This window comes from Lycorma delicatula, chromosome 9, assembly GCF_047948215.1.
Source record: "Lycorma delicatula isolate Av1 chromosome 9, ASM4794821v1, whole genome shotgun sequence".
Taxonomy (NCBI): domain Eukaryota; kingdom Metazoa; phylum Arthropoda; class Insecta; order Hemiptera; family Fulgoridae; genus Lycorma; species Lycorma delicatula.
This window is the reverse complement of record NC_134463.1, coordinates 127568931-127595567: the sequence shown is the minus strand read 5'-3', so window position 1 is coordinate 127595567 and position 26637 is coordinate 127568931. Positions and strand designations below refer to the sequence as shown.

Genomic DNA, 26637 nt, shown 5'->3' with positions numbered 1-26637 from the left:
AAAGTGAGGCCTAGATTTTCACAGACAGTTGTGAATTTATTTTCGTAAATTTTAATTGTGTAATGTTATTATTCTAATATTGAATTTTTCTTTAAAGTAATATTTATTTTTCTTTGATTGTAATAAAAGATTATTTATATTTGTTATTGTAAATAAAAGTGAAAAATTATTTCTCAGTCTCATTAAATTAAATTATTAATAATATATTATTTAATTTATTAATATAAATAAATTATAATAAATTAAATAAATTATTATTTTCATAAATTGAGATAAAACATATCAATGCTGTTTTTTTGTTCATTTTTATTAAATTAACAAGATTAGTATTACTGATTTAAATTTTTGTAAAACTGTTAAGATGAAAAATGTGTACAATTTTTAAAAATTTACTAAAATAATGAAACTTTACATGAAATACAACTCCATTTAAATAATAACAAGAATAAAATTTCAACATTGGACTTAGTTCAATTTATATAATATTATATCATTTATTTACATATATTTAACTTGAAATAAGATGTATCTCAAAGATCAAAATTTTCATAATTTTCAGTGGTCTAGAGTTGTTACCCTGATTTCAAATGTATATTAATTTGAACAGGAATAGATTTATTTTTACTTATTTTCATTTAATTCTTTTGAAATAGATCTGAAATTGTTTTCAGTTCTGATTGTTATTTATCATTATTTTAATAAATATTTTTTAAACATTGGTTATTTTTTTATGTAATAAAAAGTGTTGTTAGTTGTTAGTGGGACGTAATTTAACTAGAATTTTGGATGAATATCATTCCTTTCAATATAAATTACTGGGATTTGTTATCCTGGGGCCAAAGCCAGTAATTTATGTTACTATCAGGAGGAGATGAACTATCATATTTGAAGTCTAATGATATTGTTTTTGTGACTAGTGATTTCACACACTTTTTGAATGAAGAGAACATTACTCATTTTTATTGAGGTTTGGGAGAACTTGGTGCTGAATTGCATTAATGTAAATTGTATTGCACCGACCATACCTTGTTAGGTATCGTCTCTGCACAATAATAAATTAATCAAGATTGCTAATATTGAGATATGTAACTCAAGTTGATTATTTGGCTTCAAATTATTAAATTTTTGGTCAACTAAATGCTTGTTTAAGAATTGTGACTAATAATTTTAATATCAAGTTCAGTTTATAGACTCAAGATGGGCCTAACAATTTTGATACAAATTGTCAGTTAGTCTGTAGTAAAATAATTAATAACTTCTGATTGTTCATTTTAATTCTCAAGGTTTTAAGGGTAAATTTAGTGATATTGAGGAATTTCACTTAGATTACAAGACTGATGTGATGTATTTAAATAAGCGCTTTCTCAGTGAGGCTGAAATAAAGTTACATGTTCCACAACTATATATATATACTTGCTAGCTCCTACTGTCAGAAGGGACAGTAAAGTGTAGCTCCTACTGTAAAGGGTGGTTGTTCTATTCTGATTATAGCCCAACTTGTGTTTGATTATATTACTTGGGTGATTTATTGGTCGATAAAGATTTTGAAATCTGTGGGATTTATCTTTTATGTGAAAATATCTTTGTAATTTCAATGTATTGTTCGCTTACTAGAGCTCTAGAAGTTTTTCATTTTTAGCTAGAGTTGTGTTTGGCTGATTTTATAAAAAATAGGCCTAATGCTGATTTTGTCTTACGTACGGATCTTAATAATGATTTCAATGAATCTACAATTACCACATCTACCATCTACCACGTACTAGACTTAGGTTCGACTTTCTCAGGTCCTTTAACTTATACTAGCATTGCTCCACCAGAGGGAAGCCTTGTCTTGATTACATTATTACTACTTTCTTTAAATCTAGTTACAGTGTAAATGTTAATCGGTTGTTAATCAAAATCCCATATTTTACATCTATCACAAATTATTGATAGGGAATGTTTTGAACTATCTTCACCTAATCATTTATCTACCGGTTCAGCATTTTATTATCTACATTCAGAGAGTAAGTGGTGCTCATTCTTACTTACTAGGAGTGAGGTAAATTGGACTTATTAATTTGATTGCTTCCAAGCGTGATGGTTATGTAAATGATGTTAGCTATTCAAGGGTTCAGGTCAGATAGAGGGGTAACTCATAAGCTTGACCGGGAGCCTATAAGTGAAGCTAATGTACACAGAGTGGTTATGGTGATTGGTGATTACAAATTCCAGGTCCTCCTGTTATTATGACTTTAGTAATCATTTCATTAAGACAATAATCTCTTTACTATTACTTCTCTGACTACGGTAATTAACTTAGGTTTTTGAATTCAGGTGTTTAGTCCATTAAAATTAAATAAAATTATACCTATACATAAGGACGCAACTGCCTGGACTGAACCAGGCAGTTATTGCCCTATTAGTCTTGTTCCTGTCTTTTGTAAGGTCTTTGAAAGCTTGATGAATGATCAATCGTTTAGGTACTTTAATGAATATGAGCTTTTATTGCCTAATCAGTTTGTTTTCTATCCAAACAAGTTTACAACTCAAGCTCTGAAATATTTCACAGAATTATTAATAGATGCATTTGAAAATAAAAATGTGGTATTCTTCACACTTTGTGATCTATCAAAAGCCTTTCACATTATATCAATTAACTGTTTATTGAAAAGTTACTGTTAATGTTACATCTAAACATGCATTATGGCTTCTTCAGTCATATTTAAACAAAAAGAAAGCAAGTTATATATATTAACAGGACTTTATTGAAGCTGTGGATGTCATGCATAGTCTCCTGCAGATCAATTTTGGGCCCCTTCCTGTTTTTGATCATGATTAATGATCTGCCTCTGTATCTCAGTCCCTCTCCACTTTTGTACGCTGTTGATACTACTTTCATTGTTATTCATCGTTGTTTAAGTGAACTCGAGAGAATGCAGGTGCAAATGCTATTAAGGGCCAAGTAATGATTTTCCTCCAACCGATTTGTCTTAAGTAAACCCAAGTGATGATGTTTGTCTGTGGGAAATTGAGAATGATGTTGATAGTGTTAAACTTCTTTGCTTTCATTTGTACCCCACTCTTATTTGGAAATCAGATGTTTCATTTGTATGTAATGAGTTATCCAAAGTTTTGTTTGTTCTAAGGAAGTTGAGATTTTGTATTTTAAGAGACTGTTTGTGAATGAATATTATAGCCTTTTTCAGAGCCACTTGATACAGTTTGTTTATCTGGGGTCAGTCAAGTCATATTTTTGATATCTGTATTAGAAGGCATTGAGAATTATCATGAATAAATTACCTAATTGGACACTGTTAGCTACTGTTTTGTAGAACTAAAAATTTTAGCAGTTTACGATCCTTTTTTTTGTTGGAGGTTAAATGTAATTTGAGCAAATATTATTCAGAGATTAAATGTATATGAATATTACATGAGAAATGAAGATGATACAATGTTGCTTACAGCTGTACTAATTTAAAGAAAAACAGCCGGCCTGTAAGGAGTATTACATTTTTAATATGCTTCCTAAGCATGCAAAAGAAGCTCCTTTGAAAAGATTTAAACTAGTTATTTGACTGGCTTGTTATGAACCCTTTGTATTTTTTTAAACGATTGCCTTGAACGTGGATTTGACATCGATTTAGGTTAATGTGTTTTTTTTTTTTTTGCTTGTTACTGTTTCTTTTGTGTGGTTTTTCTATTCTAATGGAAGGTTGGTCAATGAATGAATATTGAAACATATTAAATAAATAGAACACAATATCAATTCCCATGCGGTTATATTGTTTCAAAAATTTGAATCTGATCTGCTGTTATGGTAATATCTCCTGCCAGTCATTATGTTTATTTCTGACTTGCTGACATTTTTTACAAAATTTTTTGACCTACGCAGACCAGCAAATTTCTTTTCTGGCCTTATTATTTCATCATTAACTCGACCAAATTATAAAATAAATTTTACTTTTCACAATTATTATTTTGAACAAGATGCACTCTCTCAAATCTAAGAACTATTTGAAAATATTTTATACCGTATAGAGTATAAACATATTTTTATGTTGTCTTTTTTTTCCTATAGGGGTGTTTGTGCTGATGATGAAACAGAATGTTTTGCTACTGAGGGTAGCCCGTGTGTCTTTTCCACCAGGTCATCATTAAGCGACTTAACTATTAATTCTACTGCAAAATGTAGAGACAGGTAATTTTATTGAATTAAATTAATGTATGATAATATATGAAAAATGTTTTATTAAAATACGTCCTTTTGGCAGAGTTAAGAGCTTTCGTAATGGAAAACTACTTAATTGGTGACAAGCTGTAATGATTTATCTCTTAGGTTCAATTTAAAGCTGTTTGTAGTTATTAAATCTACCCGATACAAATAATCCATTGTTTTATCATTTAAATAATTATTTAGCTTAAAAAATTCAATAAATACACTTTTAAAATATTCATTCATGTAAGACCAATGGTTCTTTTAAGAGAAAATCAGTGCAGACAAAATTCCTGGAAATTCTTATTTATTTATGAAAAGATTGCTTTGTTATATAATTTTGTTAGCTTGTATTTTATAAAAAATATGAATATTTAAAACCTTTTATTGAAATTAAAAAATTTAAATTATAATCTCAACAAGAGATAAAAACATAAACTAATAAATTTTTTTTTTAAATATATAAAAAATTGTTTAAACTTTTCAAAGATCAATTAATTAAAATTAACGACATCAAAATTAAAATGTAATTAAAACAAAGATAAAAATTACATAATTAAAAATTAAAACCTTTAAAATAAAACAAAAACTTATGCAAAGCAAAATCATGTGCTAGCACAATGAAGTAGAATCAATTTCATTGATTCTAATTTTACTCTGAGTAAAAACAGTTTTATAATTTTTAAATATTTTTATATTTTATATTTTTGTCTCTTGTTGGGATTATAATTTTAAATCTTTAATTTAAATAAAAGGTTTTAAATTTTTATATGTTTTAAAGTATAAGTTAAATTTAATTTAAAAATTAAAAAAAAATGTAATTAGTTTAAAAATATTTTTAACATGAAATTATAACTGAATGGGCGGTATGTTATTAGTGGGTGGTATGGATTACAAGTTTTTGATGGTTTGTAATTCATATATATATATATATATATATATATATATAATGTATGCAGCCGATGATGGAAATCAAATTCACGAAAGCGCTTAGATAATGAAATAAAGTAAGTCATCCTATTTCAATCATTCTGTACATAGGGTTGATCTGTTAAATATAAATTAATTAATATATACATTATATATATATTTTTTTTCCCCCTAACATCTGATGTTGCATCATCAGAATAATGAAAATTATGTGTTCAAATTTATCTTTTAACACGCATCCCTCTAGCTAAGGTGTGTTTTGTGGAGCTAGTTTTTTAGCTTGAGCACTAATGCAAATAAAAAGATAAACTGCTATTTAGAGTTTGTTCATTAACAGGTTTACTGACAAGTAGCTGTATTACACGTGTGATTTTTTAACCAGATGAGTTTTGGTTAATAAAATAATTCTTACTTAAATTTTATTGTATTTTCATTAGTTTTTTCCAGCAAAATCTTAATTAATCTTTTGGTTCAATCCTTTTTACAACATAATCAATTAACCGATAAGATTATTTGAATCGGATAATTTCATTATATTAGCTGCTAGTGAACCTGTATCATGACAATAACTATTAAAATTGTGCATTTTAAATGCAATTCTGTATTATCTTCAACGTGTAGTGTTTTTTATTTGGTTGTATAAAATCAGTGTGTAGTAATGTATTCTAAAGAAGAGTTTCTAACTATTATCCCGTAATTTTAACATACCTGTCTAAGCTTTGGATAATAAATTATTGTGTGGTAAATTATGGCAGGATGTCAGACCAGTCTTCTACTTACTTTAAGAAGCGTTAACTAATTTATAGTTCAATGAATTTTACTTTGAACCACTGTTTTTAATTCTCTCATATTCATTTTTAGACTGCTGCATTTCTAGTTTTATTTCTGAAATGCACATTACAGAGGTCTCAGTTTTTTCATTCGTGTTTCATTACTGTCAATCACTAACCCAATATTTTCAACCATTTCTGAATCTATGGATTATTTGACTGAAAAAGTTGATGGAAAAATGGGAGAACAGCGGTGCTTCATCATATCTCAGTTATCTTTGATGTTTCATGATCTTTGATTAATGAAGTTTTGACTGAAAAATTGGATTATAAAGAAGTTATCCTGGGTTGGTGCAGAAGATGATAACCGACACACAAGAAAAACATCTGCTGCAACACATGAATTTTGTAGCGTATGAAAATGAAGGTGATAAATCCTTTGATCGCATTGTTGCTAGAAATGAAACCTGGATTTCTTATTCGAATGTTGAGACAAAGCAGCAGTTGATAGAGGGTGGTGGCATTTATCATCTCCTATACTGCAGAAGTTCAAATTAGAATGTTCAGTAAAGGGACAAAAAGAGTGTTTTGCTTGTCAAATTTATTGACTGTGAAATTACTCTGAATGCCAATATTATTGCAAAATGTTAAATAATCTTAGAAGAGCGATAAAAAACAAATGACAGGAGATGCTATCCTACAGGAATATTTTTTGCACAACAATGCCTCGTTCGGATCACACGTGGCAAATCAGACATTGAGGCGATTGGAAAAATGTAGTGTGAAAATCTTCAACCGTTCATCCTGTAGCACTGACTTAGCTCCCAGCGATTATTTTCTTTTTCTTCATTTTAAATGGTGACTTGCATCACAAGCGTTTTATGATGATAAAAAATGGCATTAATGCATGGTGTAAGTCACTGGGATTGAAATTGAAGACAGTTGTGTATACAAAGTAGTAAATAAATATAGTTTTTATGCTTATGTAATAAAGTTTCTTTGTATTTTTCAGTTTTGTTTTTATTTCAAAACTGACCTTCCTTTAAAAACACTGCTGGTATATCTAGGATTAAGCTTTGGTCAATCCATTGATTCATTACATGTGAATATTGTGTTATTATAATGCTCATGCATTTGGTAATTGGGAAATCACCAATAGATTGGAGTATAATGTTCAGATCAGCGTTAAATGGGTACTTTCTTATTTTTAGGTGCCAAGTAGTGTCACCTGCTCCTCCCGATGATGGATCTTCACCACTCAGCTCATTAGAACCAGAAGGTAAGATGATATCAGTATATTTATTATTAACTTTTATTTTAGTCTTATGCTCTATATTATGATCCTTGTCCTGATTTAACGTTATTTTCTGTTAAAATTCTGAAGTATTTCATCATATCCAGTTGTAAGCGCATTAGATAAATTTTTATTTACCATAAGATAAAGGAAAATATCAACATAAACTTTTCACGCTTATTTAAGTTTTGTCTGGTATATGAACAAACACAAATTTAAGATTGAGTCTGATTTGCTGCTGCAACTATGTATAGTTAAAATTTATTCCGTTCTTTTTTTTAAAATAATGATAGAGGGTAGATTTTATTTATTATTGCATATGGTTTTGCAAGAGTTCTGCAAAACTTAATATGGCAAGTTTGTCGTATGTATGTATGATAAATTGGTGATGTTTGAGATCAGTTCAAAACGCTTTTGTATCCTTCAAATCTACGCATAAGTTGCTTTTCAAGCAAGTACATTCAGCTGGTAGCTTTAAGTTAATATATTTTAGCATTTTTGATGGCAATATTAAATTTACTGTTTTAACAGTTTCTGCATGCATGCTTGGATTTGATAAATATAAATGCTTATATAGATGCTTATTCTCAGATATATGATTTTTAAAATTTTCTGTAATAAAAGGTATGCATGAAGCATAACGATTTAGGTTAAATAGCTCTCTTTTGGAAAAGATAGAGAAAATTAGTTTTAGAAAAGCTTCCAAAAATTATAATAGCTTATCTTACCAGGGTACTATGGGAAGCCACATAATACAGACATCTGACCACGTTAAATCCATCTTCATTTCCGCTTGCTGGTGCCATCCAAGTAGATAAGATCTCTCTTAAACTTCTTGAATACCACATTGTTTTATTTTTAGGAGATGTCATGCATCATGCAGTTGCACAGCTTGGACAAGACACAAAAGAAAGATCTTGAAACATCTTGAATACTTGTATTCTTTGAAAGTCATACTGTCCCTCAGAGGAAATGGACTTACTTACTAAAAAAAAGTAGATTATTGAAAAACTAAACTTAGCATTGAAACATGAAAGGTTACGTAACTCTCGACCATGGATGATGTGAAAACACAATGTTAGTGCTGTAAGATTGTCCAGACTAATAATTCGTTATCATGTAATTCTTATTAATATCATTAGTTGTAACACAGAGATTGTAATTTACATTTACACGACTGCCCAAAAAGGAGGATAATGTATTTAGGGTGTATGTTTGTGTGTATGCATATTTTTTCCATCGTAGCAGTTCAATGGCTAAACTGATTTAGATGTGACCCTGCATTGGAATCCTTGCATTACCGGAAGTTTCATGGGTTGTATAAATTTGTATATATATATATATATATATATATATATATAATTCAATAAATTTAATGAATTTGAAGAAAAAAATTACATTGTATACAAAATTATCAGCCGATGCTCTTTAATTATCCTATATTAAAGAGCAATTTTTTGTTGGCAGTTGTATTTTTTAATATTTATCTCTTTTTTTTAAATTTTTTATTTGTATTTATTTATAAATTTTTGTAATTCTTTTTTTGCAGTGACAGTATTGTCTCGACAGCCTTCCATTGGATCTCTTAGTGGAGATTGGACTGAAGAACAGGCTTTGTTAGAACAGTGTATAACATCTGGCATGCCTAAGACAAAAAACGGGGAGAATCCGTCTGTTGGTGTCGTACAGGACACTCCAGCAGACGAAAACAACGAAGAGGTGGCAGCAGTAACAACAACAATGGAAACAGCTCTAGAAGAAAGAAAAGAACTACATTCCTTGATAACAACAAACCAACAAGTTCCTTCTCAGCAAGCAATAGACCTGATGCAAGCCAGCGCTGATACGTGGAATGATGATATGTCACCGAACGATATATCGTTCCCGAGTATTAGTTTAACCGCTCCATTGATAGCGTCTTACAGGAGTAATGCTGATGATGACCGAAGTGTCAAGTGTCTTGATGATATTTCATTGACAGATTCAAATATAATTCGTTTAGAAGAAGGGAAAGTTGCAATAATCGCACACATGGAAATGGAATCCAGTTTTATGTCAGATTTGGATTCAGTTAGACCTCCTTCTGCAATGAGTAGTCTGTTGTCACTTACCGCTAGCATCTCTGAAGCCGAAAAGAGAAAAGATAAAATGAGAGGATTTGTTGCAAGGCGTGCTCTTGGAGGCGACTCGAGCCTTAGTTGGAATAACATTGATAGCATCAAGCCGCCTTCTGGAATGGATGAGGTAGGTTTTGTCATTTATTAGATGTCTACAATAAAAGGGACTTATACCAAAAATAAAGTAGAACTGAAATAAATGAATAAAAATTTAATTTCAATCACTTTCTATTGCATAACAAAATAAAGTTGATTTTTATTTATTTTTCAATATAATCCCTGAGTAATTTAAACATCCCCCCCCCCCCCTATTGACACAAATATTTATTGTGCATTTAAAAAGGATTTTACTGCCAGTTTATAGTCTCTCTTTCCACTTATTTATTTTTCAGAAATCAATTTCTTGAAAGTTGTTGCTTCACTTCCCAAACTATAGGAAATCAAGCTGAAATGTCAAGCGTGTATGAAGATATTCAAAAAGTTTCTCACTATCTTCCCGATCTCCTAACAGTGTTATCCCACTAATTATGGTGAGTTGCATTATACAAAAACTTAATGTTTTGGGTTTGGATTTCTCAAATGACTTCCTGTAAATTGTGCAAAGTTTTAGTGTAATGATCAGTTTTTGCTGATTTTTGTTAATGAGATGACCAATAAGAGTCACTTTTGTTATGACTTCAGGAGTTTTTTCTTCTTGAGTTGCCAGATGTTATTGTCTTTTTACTTTCTGGAAGTATTGTAGATCAGACTTTCATTCCCTGTGTTAAGATTGTCAGGGTGTTTTTTTTTTGAGATTAAGGACTGATAATTATTAGACCTTTTTGATAATTTTTCAGCTGTTGATGGAAATACAATTATTAGATTTAGGTTAAAAGTTCATACATGATTTAAATCTGATTTTAAATTTGACTTTTGTGATTTGATATTATGTTTCTATATTGTAGAAAAACTAACTAAAGAATAGTTTGGTGAATGAAAAATGTACCTGAATAATTTAGATTGTAGTAATTTCTCAGTAAACCATCATAAAAAAATGCAATATGTTCCAAATCAAAGCTTGTTCTTTTCTACATTAATTCATAAAATCGTGTTGAAGTAACAAAAAAATGTAACATTTACATTTTTAAGAAAAGTGCGGAAAACATAATTTTTGCAGATTTTTTATACATGCTATTTCCAGCCTCTAAATCTTGCACACAAACGTTTTGTGAAACATGCAGTTTACATATATTAAAACATGGACCACTATCTTGACCCTCACCAAGTTTCAGACCATTTTGTAAAACAATTTTGGCAATGGTGACATTTAAAAAAAGATTAATATTAGTTGCAGTATCAAAGTGATTTTTTCAGTAAGTTTTATAACAGAAATTCAAAACTGTTGGACTGAAATTCATTAATTTGGACTGGGTGTTAAAAAGGAGGAGTGAAATTAATTAAAATTCAAATTACTTTGAAATTATCCTTTAATGGCCTGTTTCCATGCAAGAACACTACTTCCCTGTGTTGAAGGAACACCGCTTGCTATATTTTTACTAAGATGTAGCTGCTAGTAAATTTGCATTGATTTTTTTTATTAGAACTATATATTATTTAAAGGAGACAGTTTTAATTTCTTTTTAAGAAGTTTACATTCTGTGTTTAAATTATTTTGGAATTTGAGGTTAATTATTAAATTAATAATTATGTGAAAAATTTTTCATAACCAGCAAAAATGTTTTATTTAGGCTAACATTTCAAATGTATAATGGTTGCAGACAACTGTTTATATATGTTATACATTGACTAATAATAATAAATCAACTCTATTACAATGTATAACCAGTCGGTGATTGTTTATTACTTGATCCCACCAATAGAAGAACAATTAAAACTGTTGTAAAATTAATTATTAATGTGAACAATTTTTTTTCTTACTACAAAAGAAGAAGGAGAAGCAATTTTTTTTTTAATTCCTGCAATTGCCAAAATATTAGATGAAATGACCTGAAACTTGATGAGGGACAAGACAGAAATTCATACTTTAACAAATATAAACCTTTTTGACATATGACAAAACTTTTTTTGAAGTTTTAGAGGCTAAAAATTGTACAAAATTAGGGTGCAAAAATTGTGTTTTCAAGTTTTTTGAAAATGTAAAAGTTGTGTTTACAGTTTAAAATAAATTTTTTACGAAGTAGATTTAAAACGAACTACCTTTGGTTTTATATATATTATTTTTTTTTTTTTTAACAGTGATTTATTGAAAAATTATTGTCTAAATTCAGGTGTATTTTTTCATTTGCTAGATTATAATTATTTTTAAATTGCATTATAAAACAAAGTTCTGAACTGAAACAATGTTGATTTTTATAGTAAGAAAATGAACTTTAAATTGAAATATTTATTTAGTCTATGTTTTTAAAAACTGATATTCTTGGAAATAAATGTTAAGTATGCTGCTTACAATATTGTAAGAAACGTTTATTATTTTGTGATCCAAACACATTCTTAAATATGTTTTTTCTTTGTAGTCAAAACCTTTCTTACTATTTCTTCTGAAATAAGTGTTTGGTGGTTATTTTATTATAATGTTTTCTTTCTAAAATCCATACAATTAAAAGTCAAGATCAGTAGAGCGAAAATCATAAATATTTTATAAAGGTAGGAATTTTTTTTTATTTACCATTTAAAATTACATGTAGTCTGTGATCTACAATTGTATTAACACTACTCATTAATTTCACCCAATTTTTAAATTTTTTTATAGCACTTGTGATAGATTTTTTTTTTGAAAGAATTTTCAGTTTGACAACTGATCCATTGCCATTGTAAATGTTTATCTGAGTAGAGGTGGGTTCAAATTAATTTTCTTGATATTTTGTATCAGATATTCGATTGGAACTGATGCAACATACTGATACTCCTCTATATTACCTGATCCTTTCTCTATCAAGTTCGACAGTACCTAGCCTACGATCGTATAGTGCAGTATTAATATATGCTTTTTTATTTTCTTGAAACATTCATTTTACATATTATATTTTTTGGTTTGCAGATTCTTGATCTTGAAAACAGTATATTGAGCGTTGCCAGTATTACTTCTGAAGTGGCCGATTCATCATTGCACTCGCATTCTGAAGCCGATTCACACTCAGAGGATGTCACATTAGCTGATAATTTGGATGGAAATTTTGATCCTTCAGCCAGTGCACCTACTTCTGTGACCTCTACAACAATTCAGATGTCTTCGTCACCTCCACAGCGTAGCCGAACCACTCCAAAACAAAAACGTTTAACTGGAAAAGACAGGTATGGTATTATATTATTATTAGCATATTTTTTTTTGGTGCATGATGTTTAATTTATTTTATGCTATTTTTCAAGGGGGTTACAGAAAAAACTTAATGCACAGTAAAATAAAACTGTTTTAAGTAAGATAATAATTAGTTAAATATTGCTTAATGCTGTACAAGTTATACAGTAAAGTATACTGTAATAAAAAATATAATTATATATCAGTCAGGCTGAATATTTTTATAATTACTATTAGCTGCTGTTCCTCCTCTACTCGTGTTTTTAACTATTATTAGTTGGAGAACAAAATTTTTATCTTTATCTTTATCTTTTATCTTTATTTAAATGCGATGCTCTCAGAAAAAAATTTTGTTTTAAAAACCTATAAAGAAGCTAATATTTCCTTCATTATTCTGTTGTAGGTTTTATCCTTCATTTATTTCCTACTTGAATGTGTGCTCGTTTTGAATATGATAATGTTATACTGTAGTTCATTGTAGATGTGGTGATAGTTTTTTGATATTATTATGCTAATCAAACTACAAAATTCAATTAAAAGAAAATTTTGTCAGTCTCTAAACAAGAATCAATCGTGTCTTATTTTAAAAAAATATCTGAAAGAGTAAAATACATAATTTATTAATTTTTTTTAAAATGTCTATTAATATTTTTTCTCGTTAGCTACAGTAGTTTTAATTAGTGTTTGTTAATGCATTACAATTGTAATATACTACTGTATGTACAATCTATGTACATACTGTAATATAACTTCTAGATATTACTTTTACCTGGAACATAATAGTGTAGTTTAGTATACTGTATTTCATTATTTACTGTAATACCTTAATATAATAGTGCATGTAAATATTGTACCGCAGTACGTTATTAGATCACTTCAACACATTACATTATTAAATATTATTTTTGGATTGACCACGATTTTGCTTTGATTTTGGATTGTCTGTGATCCTTTTCTCTGTTATTATTGCGCACAACAGGGAGTTAGCAGTATTTTATTTTATTGCGACTTTTTATTTTATTTTGCCTTCTGAAATTACATGAAGTAGTCAATCTTGGGTAAGTAAATCATCTAAAATCTAGTTCTGTTTAGAAAGACCATAGTCTCTTCCTATTTATATTTTAATGTATAATCTACGTTTCAGTTTTGGATTGAGTAGCTGTGGAATTAACAATTTCTATTAAATTTGTTTTGACTAATTTTTGTGCGATTAATGGTCAGGCATCAAGAAAATGGCTTAATTTTATCTACTTATTTGTCTATTTCTGTGATAAGATTACCGGTTCAAAAATGATACTTTACAACTAGTGTTGTATAAAAAAGTTAAAAAAATATTGAAAATAAATTTATAATAGCATGACATCCATAAAGTGATGTCGAGGATCACTCATTAATTGCAGAAACAAGTACCTGTGGAGGCAAAACAGTTTGTAAGAGAATTGTAATATGTTCAGAAAAGTAAATCGGTAGCTCTATGATAACCTATAATCAGCTTTTCAGTAAAATTGTTTTTATAATCACAAAATTTCATTTTTCATTGGCGAGTCAGTGTATGCAAAGTTGTATAAATTGCAAACATTTTTACGAATTTGGTAGAAAAATGTGTCTAACTGGCACTGTTCTGGATCTCCAATTGAAGTTCCAACTCCAGCGCTTGAAATTCGCATTGTCCCTCTCATTCAAGAAGATCAATGGATTACAGTTGAAATTGTAAAAAAAAAATTACAAGTGTCTGAACATTTCATAAATTATTCACCAATAACATAGCATTATTTAGATAACATAGTCATCTTAAGTACCATAAAGCAAGCACAAGAGTTGGTTGCAAGAGAGTTGACAGATCACCATAAGAAGGCAAGACTTTTCATGTGCACAGAGTTATTACAATAGTACCAGCAGGAAGGTAATGCTTTTTTTCACAGTATTTTAAGCTGTACGAGACAAATTCACAAGTATGATCTGGAATCACAAAAAAGAGCATAGAGTGGAAGTGCACAAATACACCGGTCAAAAATTTTTTTTTAATCTGACCATCAGCAGGAAAAATCTTTTGGGCCCAGTTTTTGTCAGTTTTGTAGATCAGAGAACAATAAACATCACATACTAATTGATATGCTTATCAACAAAGTGATGCCAGATGTGTTGAAAAAACATCCTGGATTTTTAGCGCAAGGCATCATTATGCTTCTTGATGATGCTCGGCCCCACATGGCTCAGGTAAATTGGAAACCATCTACAAATTGTATCGGGAAGTACTATAATCACCCCCATACAGTCCTGACTTAGCCCCATCGAATTTCCACTTGTGTGGTCCACTCAGGGAGGCGCAACACGGTAAGTGTACAGATGGGACAAGTGTATTAGTGTTGGTGGGGATTACGTTGATAAAAAAAATGTCACATTGATTAAATAAACCGTTTTAACAACAGAACGGTTTGTTTGTTTTTATTGAATGACCCTCATATTAATACCTGTCAAAAAACAGGGTTCCAAAGAAATTATACGTGCCACATTATGAAAAAAAATATTTACTACTTAAAATATATGTAATTAGATAACCTCAAAAAGAAAAACCCAGAGCTCTGAAGTTATTAAAAAAAAAAAAATATTGCTTGACAACATGAAAGTGAAGTGAAGTCTGAATACTGGCTTCTAATTACAAATCCCAACTTATGTGGTTGTATTTGGTTTTACTTAATTATTTATTATTTTGCAAAAAATATAGTTAATTTAGTTAATCAATTTTTTTATAAATTTATAGTTTTTAATAACAAAATTTTGAGAATCAACTAAACCAAGTTATTACTATTAAAAAATAAAAACGCTTGTTATAACATTGATTAAAAAAAGTTATTACCTATTTAGATCATTCAGTTTTTTTACGTGAAAGTGGAATTTCGTAGAATAACAGACAAATAGAAACACTTTCAGTTGTATAACAATTTTTCTAAGTTTAGTTGTAGTTGTAATGCAGGAAATTAGAAAAAAAATAATACCATTCATCTAATTTCAACAGATTATCCTAAAATACAGCTTTGCCACAGTTTACAGTTGCTAATCGACTTTAAATATGTAGGTTCAAGCTGTGTACTTTCTGGTAAGCTGTACTTTTCAATTTACCACTGTACTTTCCAATCACCACTGTACTTTTCACGAATCTGGGGTTTGAACTAAGTTGAGTTCAGTAAGGGAACTAGGACTAAATTTTCGTTGTTGCAATCAACATGCTTGGTAGTATGTTGTGTTCTTTGCCTCGAATTACAAGACATTCATGAAATTGGCTCATAATAGGTAGAACTAGGCGTGAGGTTCACACGCATCCGCTAGCTCAGTTAGCTAATTCAGAGGGATACGATGTAGGACATTCAAGATGTCCGGATGAGGCCTACAGCAAAGGCAATAAGCTGAGTTATTAATTCACCGATGCAAATGTCTACCGAGGCATTTACATTGACGATATCCCAATGAGGCCAGGCTTATTACTGTGATATATAAAAGTCAGAGGGCGATAGACGACTCCCATTAAAGCCCAACAGGGGGAGTGGTGAGGTGACCGGAACGTCACTAGGCGAGTGTCTTCCCCTACGGGGTTGGGATGTACTTTTCGCGAACATAAAGTAATAATTTGTAACTCACTGCTTTAATAATATATACAAATACTTTAAATATGTAGGTTCGGGCTGTGTACTTTCTGGTAAGCTAGAAATATTCATGGAGGTTGAACTTAGTACAAGCGTGAACAAAAAGTGATTAACTATAATTAAAGAAAAAAATTAATGGAATTTTTATATTTTTAAAAAAATTTCTTTATTTCAGGTATAATACATATACAATAAATACAGAAGATGCATTACAGAATGGTGTTAGTCATGAAAATAGTTTAACCGAAGTTCCAACTGTTGAAACAGAAAACGAAGAGTTAACTATGTGTGATGATGAACAGTCGCTTAGTAATAGCGACGATAAACTACAGTTACAGCAGCAGAAGAAAAAAGTGCATAGAATTACACCTAAACAACGAAGGTTGGCCGATAAGGATAGGTTCCGTACTAGGACATTGGGTATTGCTGGTGATAATGGTGTTACATCATCCTCGTCGCCAGAAGTAGAGCCAGAAGCACAAGATGTTGATGAAAATGGTTTGGCTAATATTAGTTTACCGTCTATTACAGCAGTTGTCAGTAGTACCACTGCATCTACACCTACTGTCGAATCAGAAGGGGAATCGCAGAGTCAAGAGGAAGGTAAATAAACTATTATAATATGTTTGTTATTGTTTTAGTTAATTTTCTTTACTCCCTGAATAAAGTTTTACTGCCCTTATTTGATATTATTAACTTTTGTTTTTTGAAACGGGTAAAATTTTACAGTATTATTTTTAATAATATCTTGAGATTATTTTAAAAATACTTTCAAATACAAAAACTAGGACCATCTCCCTTTGGGACTAAAAGGTCTTCTTGAACTATTCTTACAATATGCAAAATGAATTATCAGTTATAATACAATAAAGGAAGTATTTATTTATTTTATCAGAATATTTGTTTTTTGATTTAAAATGGTTAATGTCCATTTTCACATTTTGAAATATAAAAAACTCTGAAAAGTAAATTCTTTCTTTTGAAATATACAGGGTGATTCATGTAGCGTTACCAGCACTTTTTGAGCTCATTCTACTCGCAAAAATAATGAAAATAGTTTGTATAAACATGAAACTTTGACCATTAGTCATTGGTCAAGGAATTTTTATTTTTTTACAAGATTAGTCTAAGCATTTTTATACCTGTAATCAACTTAAGTGGAAAGAATTGAACACACAACAACATAAACATATTGTTTGGGCGGTCGTGTTGTTTGCAAGTCGAAAAATGAAATAATAATAATAATTACGTGCAAAAATAATGTTTTGGAAAACAGTAATATAATGAGATTTCAGCACGTGATGTCACAAGCTCGTAGATTTGCTGGGGTAACTGTATGACCTTTTAATTTTCATTACAAAAAACATTTCCATTAACCTTTGTTGAAATTTGTTACAAAAGTACATACAAGATGTGTTAAAACACCCAAACTCATAAAAACTTTATTAATGTATTTAAATCTTCATATAGGCATGTTCCTTTATATGTTTTTTCTTCCTTTTTCATAACATTTCCAGGAACACATTTTTGTTCCTGGAAATTTTTTGGGATGATGCACTGCTGTGTATTTCATTTTCTTCAATCTTATTTGTGCTCTGAAAACAAAACTTGTTTCATGGTCATCTTAATTTTGGGAAATTAGAAAAAAGTCTGCCGGGTTGAAATCTAGAGTAGTAAACACAACACGGCCAATGGTCGTGTTGTGTTTTGCCAAGTAACAGTGGATGAGAATTGAGCTGTGGTGTGGGCTGGTATATTTTCATGGTGAAATGCCCAACTCTGATTTTTCACAGCCAGGCATCTTTCTGCATTAGCATCCCTCAAATACTGTCTAGGAATATATTTTTAAATGTAGATTTCCTTGTTTACTTTCTAATCATGCAAAACAAACTAATAATGCTCCAATAATTTTACGGTCAAAAATAACATTCAATATTACCTTTACATTACATATTGGTCAACTTGTGCTTTTTGATCTGAACACCATCCATTTACTGTGAGGATCGTGTCTCGGTTTCCACATCATACTTTTTTAAATTCTATAATGATTTTCAAAAAAAATTTACTTTATAAATTCATTGTAATGTAACACTCTATGAGGAAGTTCATATTGATTTTTATATATATATTTACGTATGTTTTACACTTAAAAAAAAAAACACATACAAATTTTACACTTTTATCCACTTATTAACAAAAAGTGTTATTTGTGATAAAATGAAATAGTTTGTAAAAATTGTGTTGGTTTTTTTCTGAGTTTTGAAAATATATTTGTTCTTCTTTTATTAAGTATATATCATTAAGACTTCTTTCATTACGTATTCAGTTAGCATATTCCTTACTAATGAAACTAGGGTATTTAATACCCTTGGTTCGGTTAATAATAAAAAATAATAATTTGTAAGATTTTAATTTTTCTATTTATAGAGTTTGAAATTGAGAAGGGTAAACCCAGAGTTGTTAAACCCACTGCTCCAGTATCTCCTGCTAATGAAGGTAAAGGCATTCGAGGCAGAAAGAAAGTCCACAGTCACATTCCAGTTGTTTCTAAACCAGCAACTGCTGTAAAAACCATCACTATAGCTACTCCACCTCCTCCTCTTCAACGGCAGGTAAGATCTATATTTACTGGTATTTTAAGAATGATCATTTGTAGATACCTTGTATTAAAGGTTTTCAGAATATTATCCAAAATTATGTCCGTTTGTATTTTTAGTTAGTTGCCTTTTTAAAGTTCCCTTTTACAGAATCGTTATGGTTTTTACTTTATTATTTGTTGACCACAGAATTTTTAAGAACAAATCTCATCAGATTTATACTGACCACGCTTTCATTAGCGTTTGTAAATTTAATTTACAAAAGAATAATTAATATTTATTTAAAAATTAATTGTAAGTCCAACAAATATCGGATAAAATAAGATTTAAAAAAATATTATAACAATATTTACTTAATTATGATGAGTGAATGTAAATAGAAAGTACATTTCTGTGCTTAAATGAAAAATAAATAAAAAGCTATTCTTGTATTTTATTAAAGATTTGATAATTAAAATAGTGGTAATAATAATAATAAATGTAAATGTAGAAGTGAAGATATAGATATAAATTGTTTTGTTTATGATATAATCTTGATTTTGTCAGATGGATTTCTCTTTTCGAAATATCTGATAACTTGTTCAAAATGACAAAATAAACTGTAATAATTCATGGGATGTTAGATTATTTTATGAAATTATAAATGATGTAATGAACAGCCATTGGTATGTTAAGTAAGATATTTAATCGGTAAACTTCCTTGGTTTAGAACTTCTGAAAAGAAGTAGTGAACTGATTTATTGCTATTTAATGATAATGTGTCTATTATTAACACTTAAATTTGTTCTTGAAGAAAAACATTTTTAACAGGACTTCGTTTTATTACCTCATTTTGAAAAATGTTTATCATCAAAAAAAAGTGAAAGAAAATTAGGTTGGTGGTCTACACATTTTCTTTATTCATTGTTAATTTTTAAGCAGCTTGTACTTTTCCTAGTTACTGTAATAATTTAATTTGTTATTGTTATGAATATCAGTTAAGTTAAATTTATACAGTTTTGTTCTGAAACGCCATAATAAAAACTCTTAGCTTGTCAAAATTATTAAACATTTATTACATCTAACGTATATTCTCCTATAAAATATAATTTCATCTCTTGCGGCTTCCTCATAAAGTCACAAATATTTGAGATACGAAAATGCGGCTGCCAGATTATTATCTGGTGCTCATAAGTAAGGTTGTGTATAGACTTGTATTAAGAAAATTGACTACTGTTTTCTTACAGCTAAGAACTATTTTCTTATAGTTCAACAATACTTCGGCTTATGAGAAAGGTTGTTACTATCCTTCTGTTGCTATTTTTAAGACTGTTGATTATTTAAAAGATCTTCCCACCGCTTTAATTAAAATACAATAAAAAATTTCCTTTTAGAGAAACAGTATTACTAAGTCAAGGCGTTTTTAAATGCTAATTAAAATAGTTCATCCGCATCCTGTTCAATGTATCTGTAAAAATATGTGCTCAAAATAACTTTTGGTAGCGGGTTCTGAATTTTAACTGTCATAGTAATTTTTTATATTTATTGTATTTATCTTAATTTATTTCACGTGTTAGCATTTAAATAAAATTGACTTCAATAACATCTATATTAACTTGAACAGTTTATTGTGAGTCTTTGATATGGTTCATACAATTTAATAAGGCTGCTCTTTACAGGGTACATTTACAAAAGATGATACTCCGACTGCTCCATCTGGTATTCCGGTTCTGGCTAAAAAAGGATCACCAGCAAAAACAGTAAAAAAGAAACAAGGAACTCCTCACAACATTACTAATAACACACAGACCGGTACAACTCCAGCTGTCAGAAAGTTAGCCGGTAGAGGGAGAGCGGGTAGTTTGCCGCGGACTGAAACTTCTAAGAAACCTGCTGCTGGTGTACGAAACTCTGTAAGTAATCAGAGTTTAAAAAGTGAAGCGCTGGGTAGCAATTCGAGTCTTAATGCCAACCCGACTGCGAGTGCTCCGCGTTGGAATAGTAACTCGAACCTTAATTCGGCTAAGAAAGATGCTACCAGTAAAATCGCTAGCTTATGGAAAAAGGTTGAAGATACAAAACGTAAGGAAACCGGAACTAAAGATTCAAGAGTATGGATAGCGCCAAACGTTCCACATTCCAAACAGGTATAATTCTTTGCTTTTTTTCACAACTATAATGTACATTTGTTTTCCGTTATCTTATATTTAAAGAAATGCAGAAAAAGAAATTTCTTTAGAAAATTTGATTTATTAAGAACTGGATTTTTGCATCCCATTACTCTTTTTAGGATTCCCTGCTATTGACACTTATTCTTATTGTTCCTGTTCAAAAAATGTAGGTATTCCTGCAAGCTGAACGGTGTAATAAAATAAAAAAATTAAAATTTAGATATAATTTCATAAAATTTCTTTGTTAAACTGAAGTTTATTATGGCTGTGTGGAGGGAAAAGTGGAATTCGATCGAGTTTTGGAAGCAAATGGAAGTAGAATGGAAGCAAATAGTTATTCTATATAATTTGCAGTGGCACTATGTTACATAAAATGAGTTTATTGGATGTTAGACCTTCGTATAGTCTTTTTCTGTTCTCTTAATCCTCTGTAAGACATCTTTATTTCATACTTCATCGAGCCATTTAGCTTTCAACATATGTACACACTGCTGTTTAGTAGAGACCTTTATTCTTTCTTTTCAGTTTTCCTGTTGCCATATTTTGCTTCCATAAAGGACTTAATAAAAATATCAACATTTTATTTTCTAATTCTTAAATTTATATTTAACACTGTCAGATTTCTTTTTTTTTCATGAAAGCTTATTTACTTGTGCAAGTCTACTTTTGATGTGTGCTTTACTTCAATCATTCTTTATAATTTTTTTACATGTATAACACGATTCTCTTGCTTCGTGTTCCCTTATCTTAATACTTAATCTCTCAATATCTTCCTTTCTGATTCATTTCATTTACTTTGTTGTGCTTGTATTTATTTTTTAAATGTATTTTTTAAACTAATTTTCGGTTTCTGCCAAAATAACATTGTGATCAGTGAATTTATTTTCATGTTTCTGCAGTTTGTTTGGGAAATATGAGATCCTCAGGCTGATATGTTTGGAAATATAAAAATCTGAATTATCTTCTTGGAATTGTTATTTCAGTAATTTAACCCTGCTTCATTTCTTACTGAAGGATTATTATTAGATATTGTTGATGACTGCTTTTAATTTAGGCTTTTGTCATTTTAAAATCAGTAAAAATATTTATTCTTGTATTGTACCTTATGGAATAGGATAAATTTTGTCATCTAGAAAAAACTCTAAAAAGTTTTTTCTAAATGACAGTTATTATTAAATATGATACATATTATTGTATTTATTGATTAAATACAATAATTTTTATTATTAGATGCGTAGTTCAATAATTAAAGAGACAATAGAAAAGTTATTGTTTATTCAATGATAATGGTACTTTTTAACATTGTCCCCCGTCTATATTTATGTACTTGACCCACCTTTCTGTAAGCTTTCTTAATCCAGTTGAAAAGAACTGTTCATCTTGGTGTCTGAGGTATTCTTAGCCTGTTTGTTATTGTCAAACATGTTGTGACATAAAAAACCCTTGAGAGGACCAAGCAAACAAAAATCTGTGATGCGATATTGAAACTTAATGAATGTAGTAACACCTCCCGACCTAATTTTTGATTAGCTACTCGTGTCTTTTAAACGGTATGGGGAGGGGTGTTAGGCGAAACAATTATAACACTTGAGAGAGATCCAGGATGTATCTTCCTTATTGCAGGGTTTGCTTCTGTATAGTCTTAAAACACCATTATCATCACTTTATTGGCTGATGCATAGGTTTGAATTATATCCTGGCGAGTGACCTTGGATGTTTCCATACTCCGTACTCTGACATTTAGATTCTGGCTGAAAATGATGAATCCAAGTTTCATTACAAGTTATGTGATCTAAAAAAAATAAGTCTTTCACTAAAAACAGTTGTTTAACCCGTTGACCCCAGGCTAAAATTTTGATGATTAAAATTGTTTTACCTGAACTTTTTTCAGAAGGTATCCTTAAAAATACTAGTGCTTTACTCATCAAAACTGGCAGGGTATTGGTAAAAAAATTAATTTCTCATCTTCTATAAATGCTACTTTTATAGTTAAGGTGTCAAAATATTAAGAATAAAATTCCCTACTTCCAAGAAGTTATTTTATTGATAAAAATACATTAAATTTTATTTTAAAAGTGTACAATTAAGAAACAAATATAAAATGTAAAAGTAAAACAATATTTTGTAAACTTTATCTAAAAAATAAGAAAGAATTTATTCTTAGGAAACTGTTTTATTTCATTCCAAACATAGTTTAAAATGTATGAAAAAAATGTAAGTAAAAAATTAGTTCACTATACAATTTTTTGAAATTTTATGCAATAATTAAAAAAAAACCATTTGAGATTGACTTATAGGCTGTACAAGAAAATTAAACATTGACTAACCTTATATTTGTATTTATAACCATATAAGCCCTTCTGTTATAAAAACACACACACACACACACACACACAGGAAAAACTATTTACAATATATATATATATATACTCTAAACTATTTACAATTAATTTAATTTTCAAGGACAGTAACTATTTACCTAAGTGATTTGAAAAGCACTCTGGGTAACATCTGTCCTTACACTTGATGCAGCAGTTCTTGATCTTTTTCTTCCTTTTTTTTAATAGTGGTGTTCCCCTTTACTACATAACCAGCATGTATTTTCCCTTTCTTCCCTCTAATTTTTCTAGTCCTGTTGTTCTGCTAGTATTGGCATTTTCATGTTGTCAGTTAGCTGTTCCTCGGAGATAACATCAATTATAGAAACACAAAGATGGGCATCGGTTTACTTCCAACCTGAATTTGAGTTTCTTTGAAAATAATGTAAGAGTTTGAAACCATCCGTCCAAATAAATTGAAAACTACTTTTTTCCAGAATTTGACTGTGTCCTATGTTCATCAAGATAAGAAACCATATATTTTTTGTTGTCATTAATTCCTGCGCTGGCTTTGTTTCTGTAGTTGTTCTGCCATGCTTTCTTTTAGTTTTCTCAACATCTTTCACTTCTGGTTTTGATGTTAACAACACAGGTTTTCTTTGTGATTTCTTTTCCCTATACGCTAGGCCACTATATTGTGTTTTTTTTTTTTTCAAATATTTTACTTGTCGTACCTGCAGCTGATTTGATATGGAAGGTGTTTTCTGTTTTTCGTAACAGTTCCAGTGAAAAATATACAATTATCATACAAATATGTAACCACATTAACATTAGTGAAAAAATTATATAGCTAAAATTTGGTATCCTTTCCTTAGATAATTGCAAGTAGTGAGAAGTTTTCTTACAACTGTCCATCCAAGACCATATTTAGTTCGTCTTGGTCATCTATATTAATTTTCCCTTTCAAGCAAACTAAACTGGAGCAGTAATTTGAAGCTGAATCACACAGTACCCGCAGTTTTGTGCACCAGCGATGGTGATGTTTATCGGGCATGTATTGCATAAATTTTGTTTGACTTTTAATTCGTATAAGAGATTCATCTACAGAAAGCTGCTGATGGCCAGTGTAATAATATCTGAATAATATATTACAATGATCAATCATAAGTTAAAACTTTTGGGCTGGATCATAACCAGGTTCACCAGGTTTTGGAAGAGCCTCATTGATTACAATATGAAAAAACTTAGCAAGCCTCAAACCAATTCCTAGTAAACATATTCTCAAACCAAGGGTTTGATTGTGAATTCCTTGTCGACCGATACAATTTTATAGATGGCTTCCTGTTAAGTCCCATGTTTAAAACAACAGCTATGAATGCTTTTATTTCAGGGAGAAAAACTGGTAGTCAGTTGTGCATGAAACTGTTCAAAGAAGAATTGGTACCTCTTGAAAAAATTGTCTGGCTAGCATATCTGTTGGGTTCTGTTAAAAACCTTTAAGCAGTGTTTCAGTGAAAAAGAACATAAAAAAATCTACTGTATTAGTTACAGGTGGTGGGCAGTGTGTAGGCCCAGGTAATTCGTGAAAATCAAAACAAAGAGTAATATTTTGGGACTCTACTTAGTTTATTCATTTCCAGATTTCACTACCGTTTCACTTACTTCAGATGAACAAGAACTATTACTAATTTCCTGCCTACTAAGTCTCTGTTGAAGACAAGGCCTATTTGTTGCAGGCTGAGTTGAAGTCGAAGGCCTAGACATAAATGTTGAAGCGAAAGGCTGGTCAATCATAAGATCTGTATCGGTAAAGAAAACATCTCTTACATCAGACTCTGAATCATTTTCAAGAATATTTGTAGACTCCGTGTTAGTTTCATAAAAAAAATTTGAAGTTTCTCAGGCCAGTGATCCATCATCATTGTTTGTAAATGTAGAAAGATTCAAATACAAATCGCTATTCAGATCGAAATAACACAGGAGCACCGGCATTAAAATAATAATAGAACACACTCACTGGCAACATTAGTAAACAAAGATGGTAATACACGAACAGGCTAATAGCAAATTATATAATAAACAAAACAACAGTTGTTACCAAACATCGGCTCTATACAGTCTATATATATATATATATATATATTTTGTTACAGCACTTTTGAAGAGTAATAAAATATTTTATAACAATTACTGATGTATTAAGAGTAATATGGAAAACAAAGAACATGTATTATTTTCACAAAAATATAAAAATAATGTATAGAAATACCTTGGTGACGATACATCGTTGCCTAGGGTTTAAAGGGTTAAGTTACGTCTGTAAATTCAGATGCCTTTGTGATTTTGAGTCTTCTGTCTCAGAACCCACCTTGAGCATATTTTGTGGTATTTCAGCAATTTGCCAAATTTTATCCGACTGTCCTTGCATTAATGCACGTAGATCATTAATAAAATTTGGGAAACATAAATCTGAATTTTGACCAATATTTCAGTACAATTAAAATTGTGACCTTTATTCTGCCCGATTTAAACTGTTCAATTTATTTATTATAATTTGCACAGTGAATAGACTTTTTATCATACTGTTTTAACATCCCGAAGTGAAATTATTATTTATTAGCAAATAAAAATCTTATAACAGCACACTGTTTTTCCATGGTACATGTTTCTAATGAAGCTGACATTTGAAATAAACAAAAGAGGTTATTATAATGAAAATTGTTTTGAACAACTGATATTTTCTGCGTCGGACTATTAGTTTTTCTACTGTTACCATTTATTTTTAATTATTGAATGTCCTACTATTATTATTATTATTATTGTGGTACTAATTTTGTTTTTTTTTTGTTTTGTTTCAGGCTGCTTAAACATAATTTATATCAAGCTGCAGTAGTTCTTAATTCATTAGCTTATTTACCAGACCAGACTTGTTTGTTGTTTTATTATTTTTTTAAAATATCTTTATCAGCATTTTTTTAAAGTATGGAAAACGTTTTCCTGTGTGTGTATGTGTGTATGTGTGTGTGTGTGTGTGTGTGTGTGTGTGTGTGTGTGTGTGTGTGTGTGTGTGTGTGTGCGTGTTTCATTTAGTAAAGCAAAGCAAATATTAATTAATTATGCAGGATTTTATGCAAATATGTAATTTATTTGATGTTTTATTGTATATCATTTTTATTATTTATTATTAGCTTTGTAAGTTTAATCTATTGCACAAATGGTTATTACTCTTTTTCCCCCTCCAATTTTGAATTATTACTGTATTATTTTAATCATTAAAATAATAAATATTTGCTTTGCCGAGTGTTGAGTGAGAAACAGTTATTGTAGCGG

The 26637-nt window shown here is 29.8% G+C and overlaps 1 protein-coding gene across 8 annotated transcripts in view; it reads left to right on the top strand.

The window, feature by feature from the left end:
* The window catches only part of LOC142330508 (uncharacterized), a 235892-nt gene extending 209496 nt beyond the window's left edge, over positions 1 to 26396 (top strand). For 7 of the 8 annotated variants that reach the window (XM_075375821.1, XM_075375820.1, XM_075375819.1 and 4 more), the window contains 8 exons: positions 4061 to 4180; positions 7107 to 7174; positions 8739 to 9433; positions 12344 to 12597; positions 16418 to 16845; positions 18670 to 18854; positions 20498 to 20965; positions 26166 to 26396. In XM_075375821.1, coding sequence (XP_075231936.1) covers positions 4061 to 4180; positions 7107 to 7174; positions 8739 to 9433; positions 12344 to 12597; positions 16418 to 16845; positions 18670 to 18854; positions 20498 to 20965; positions 26166 to 26174 — 2227 coding nt within the window. In that variant the 3' untranslated portion in view covers positions 26175 to 26396. The remainder of the gene's footprint in view (positions 1 to 4060; positions 4181 to 7106; positions 7175 to 8738; positions 9434 to 12343; positions 12598 to 16417; positions 16846 to 18669; positions 18855 to 20497; positions 20966 to 26165) is intronic. The other variant, XM_075375822.1, reaches the window with a different exon arrangement.
* Positions 26397 to 26637: the final 241 nt, after the last annotated feature.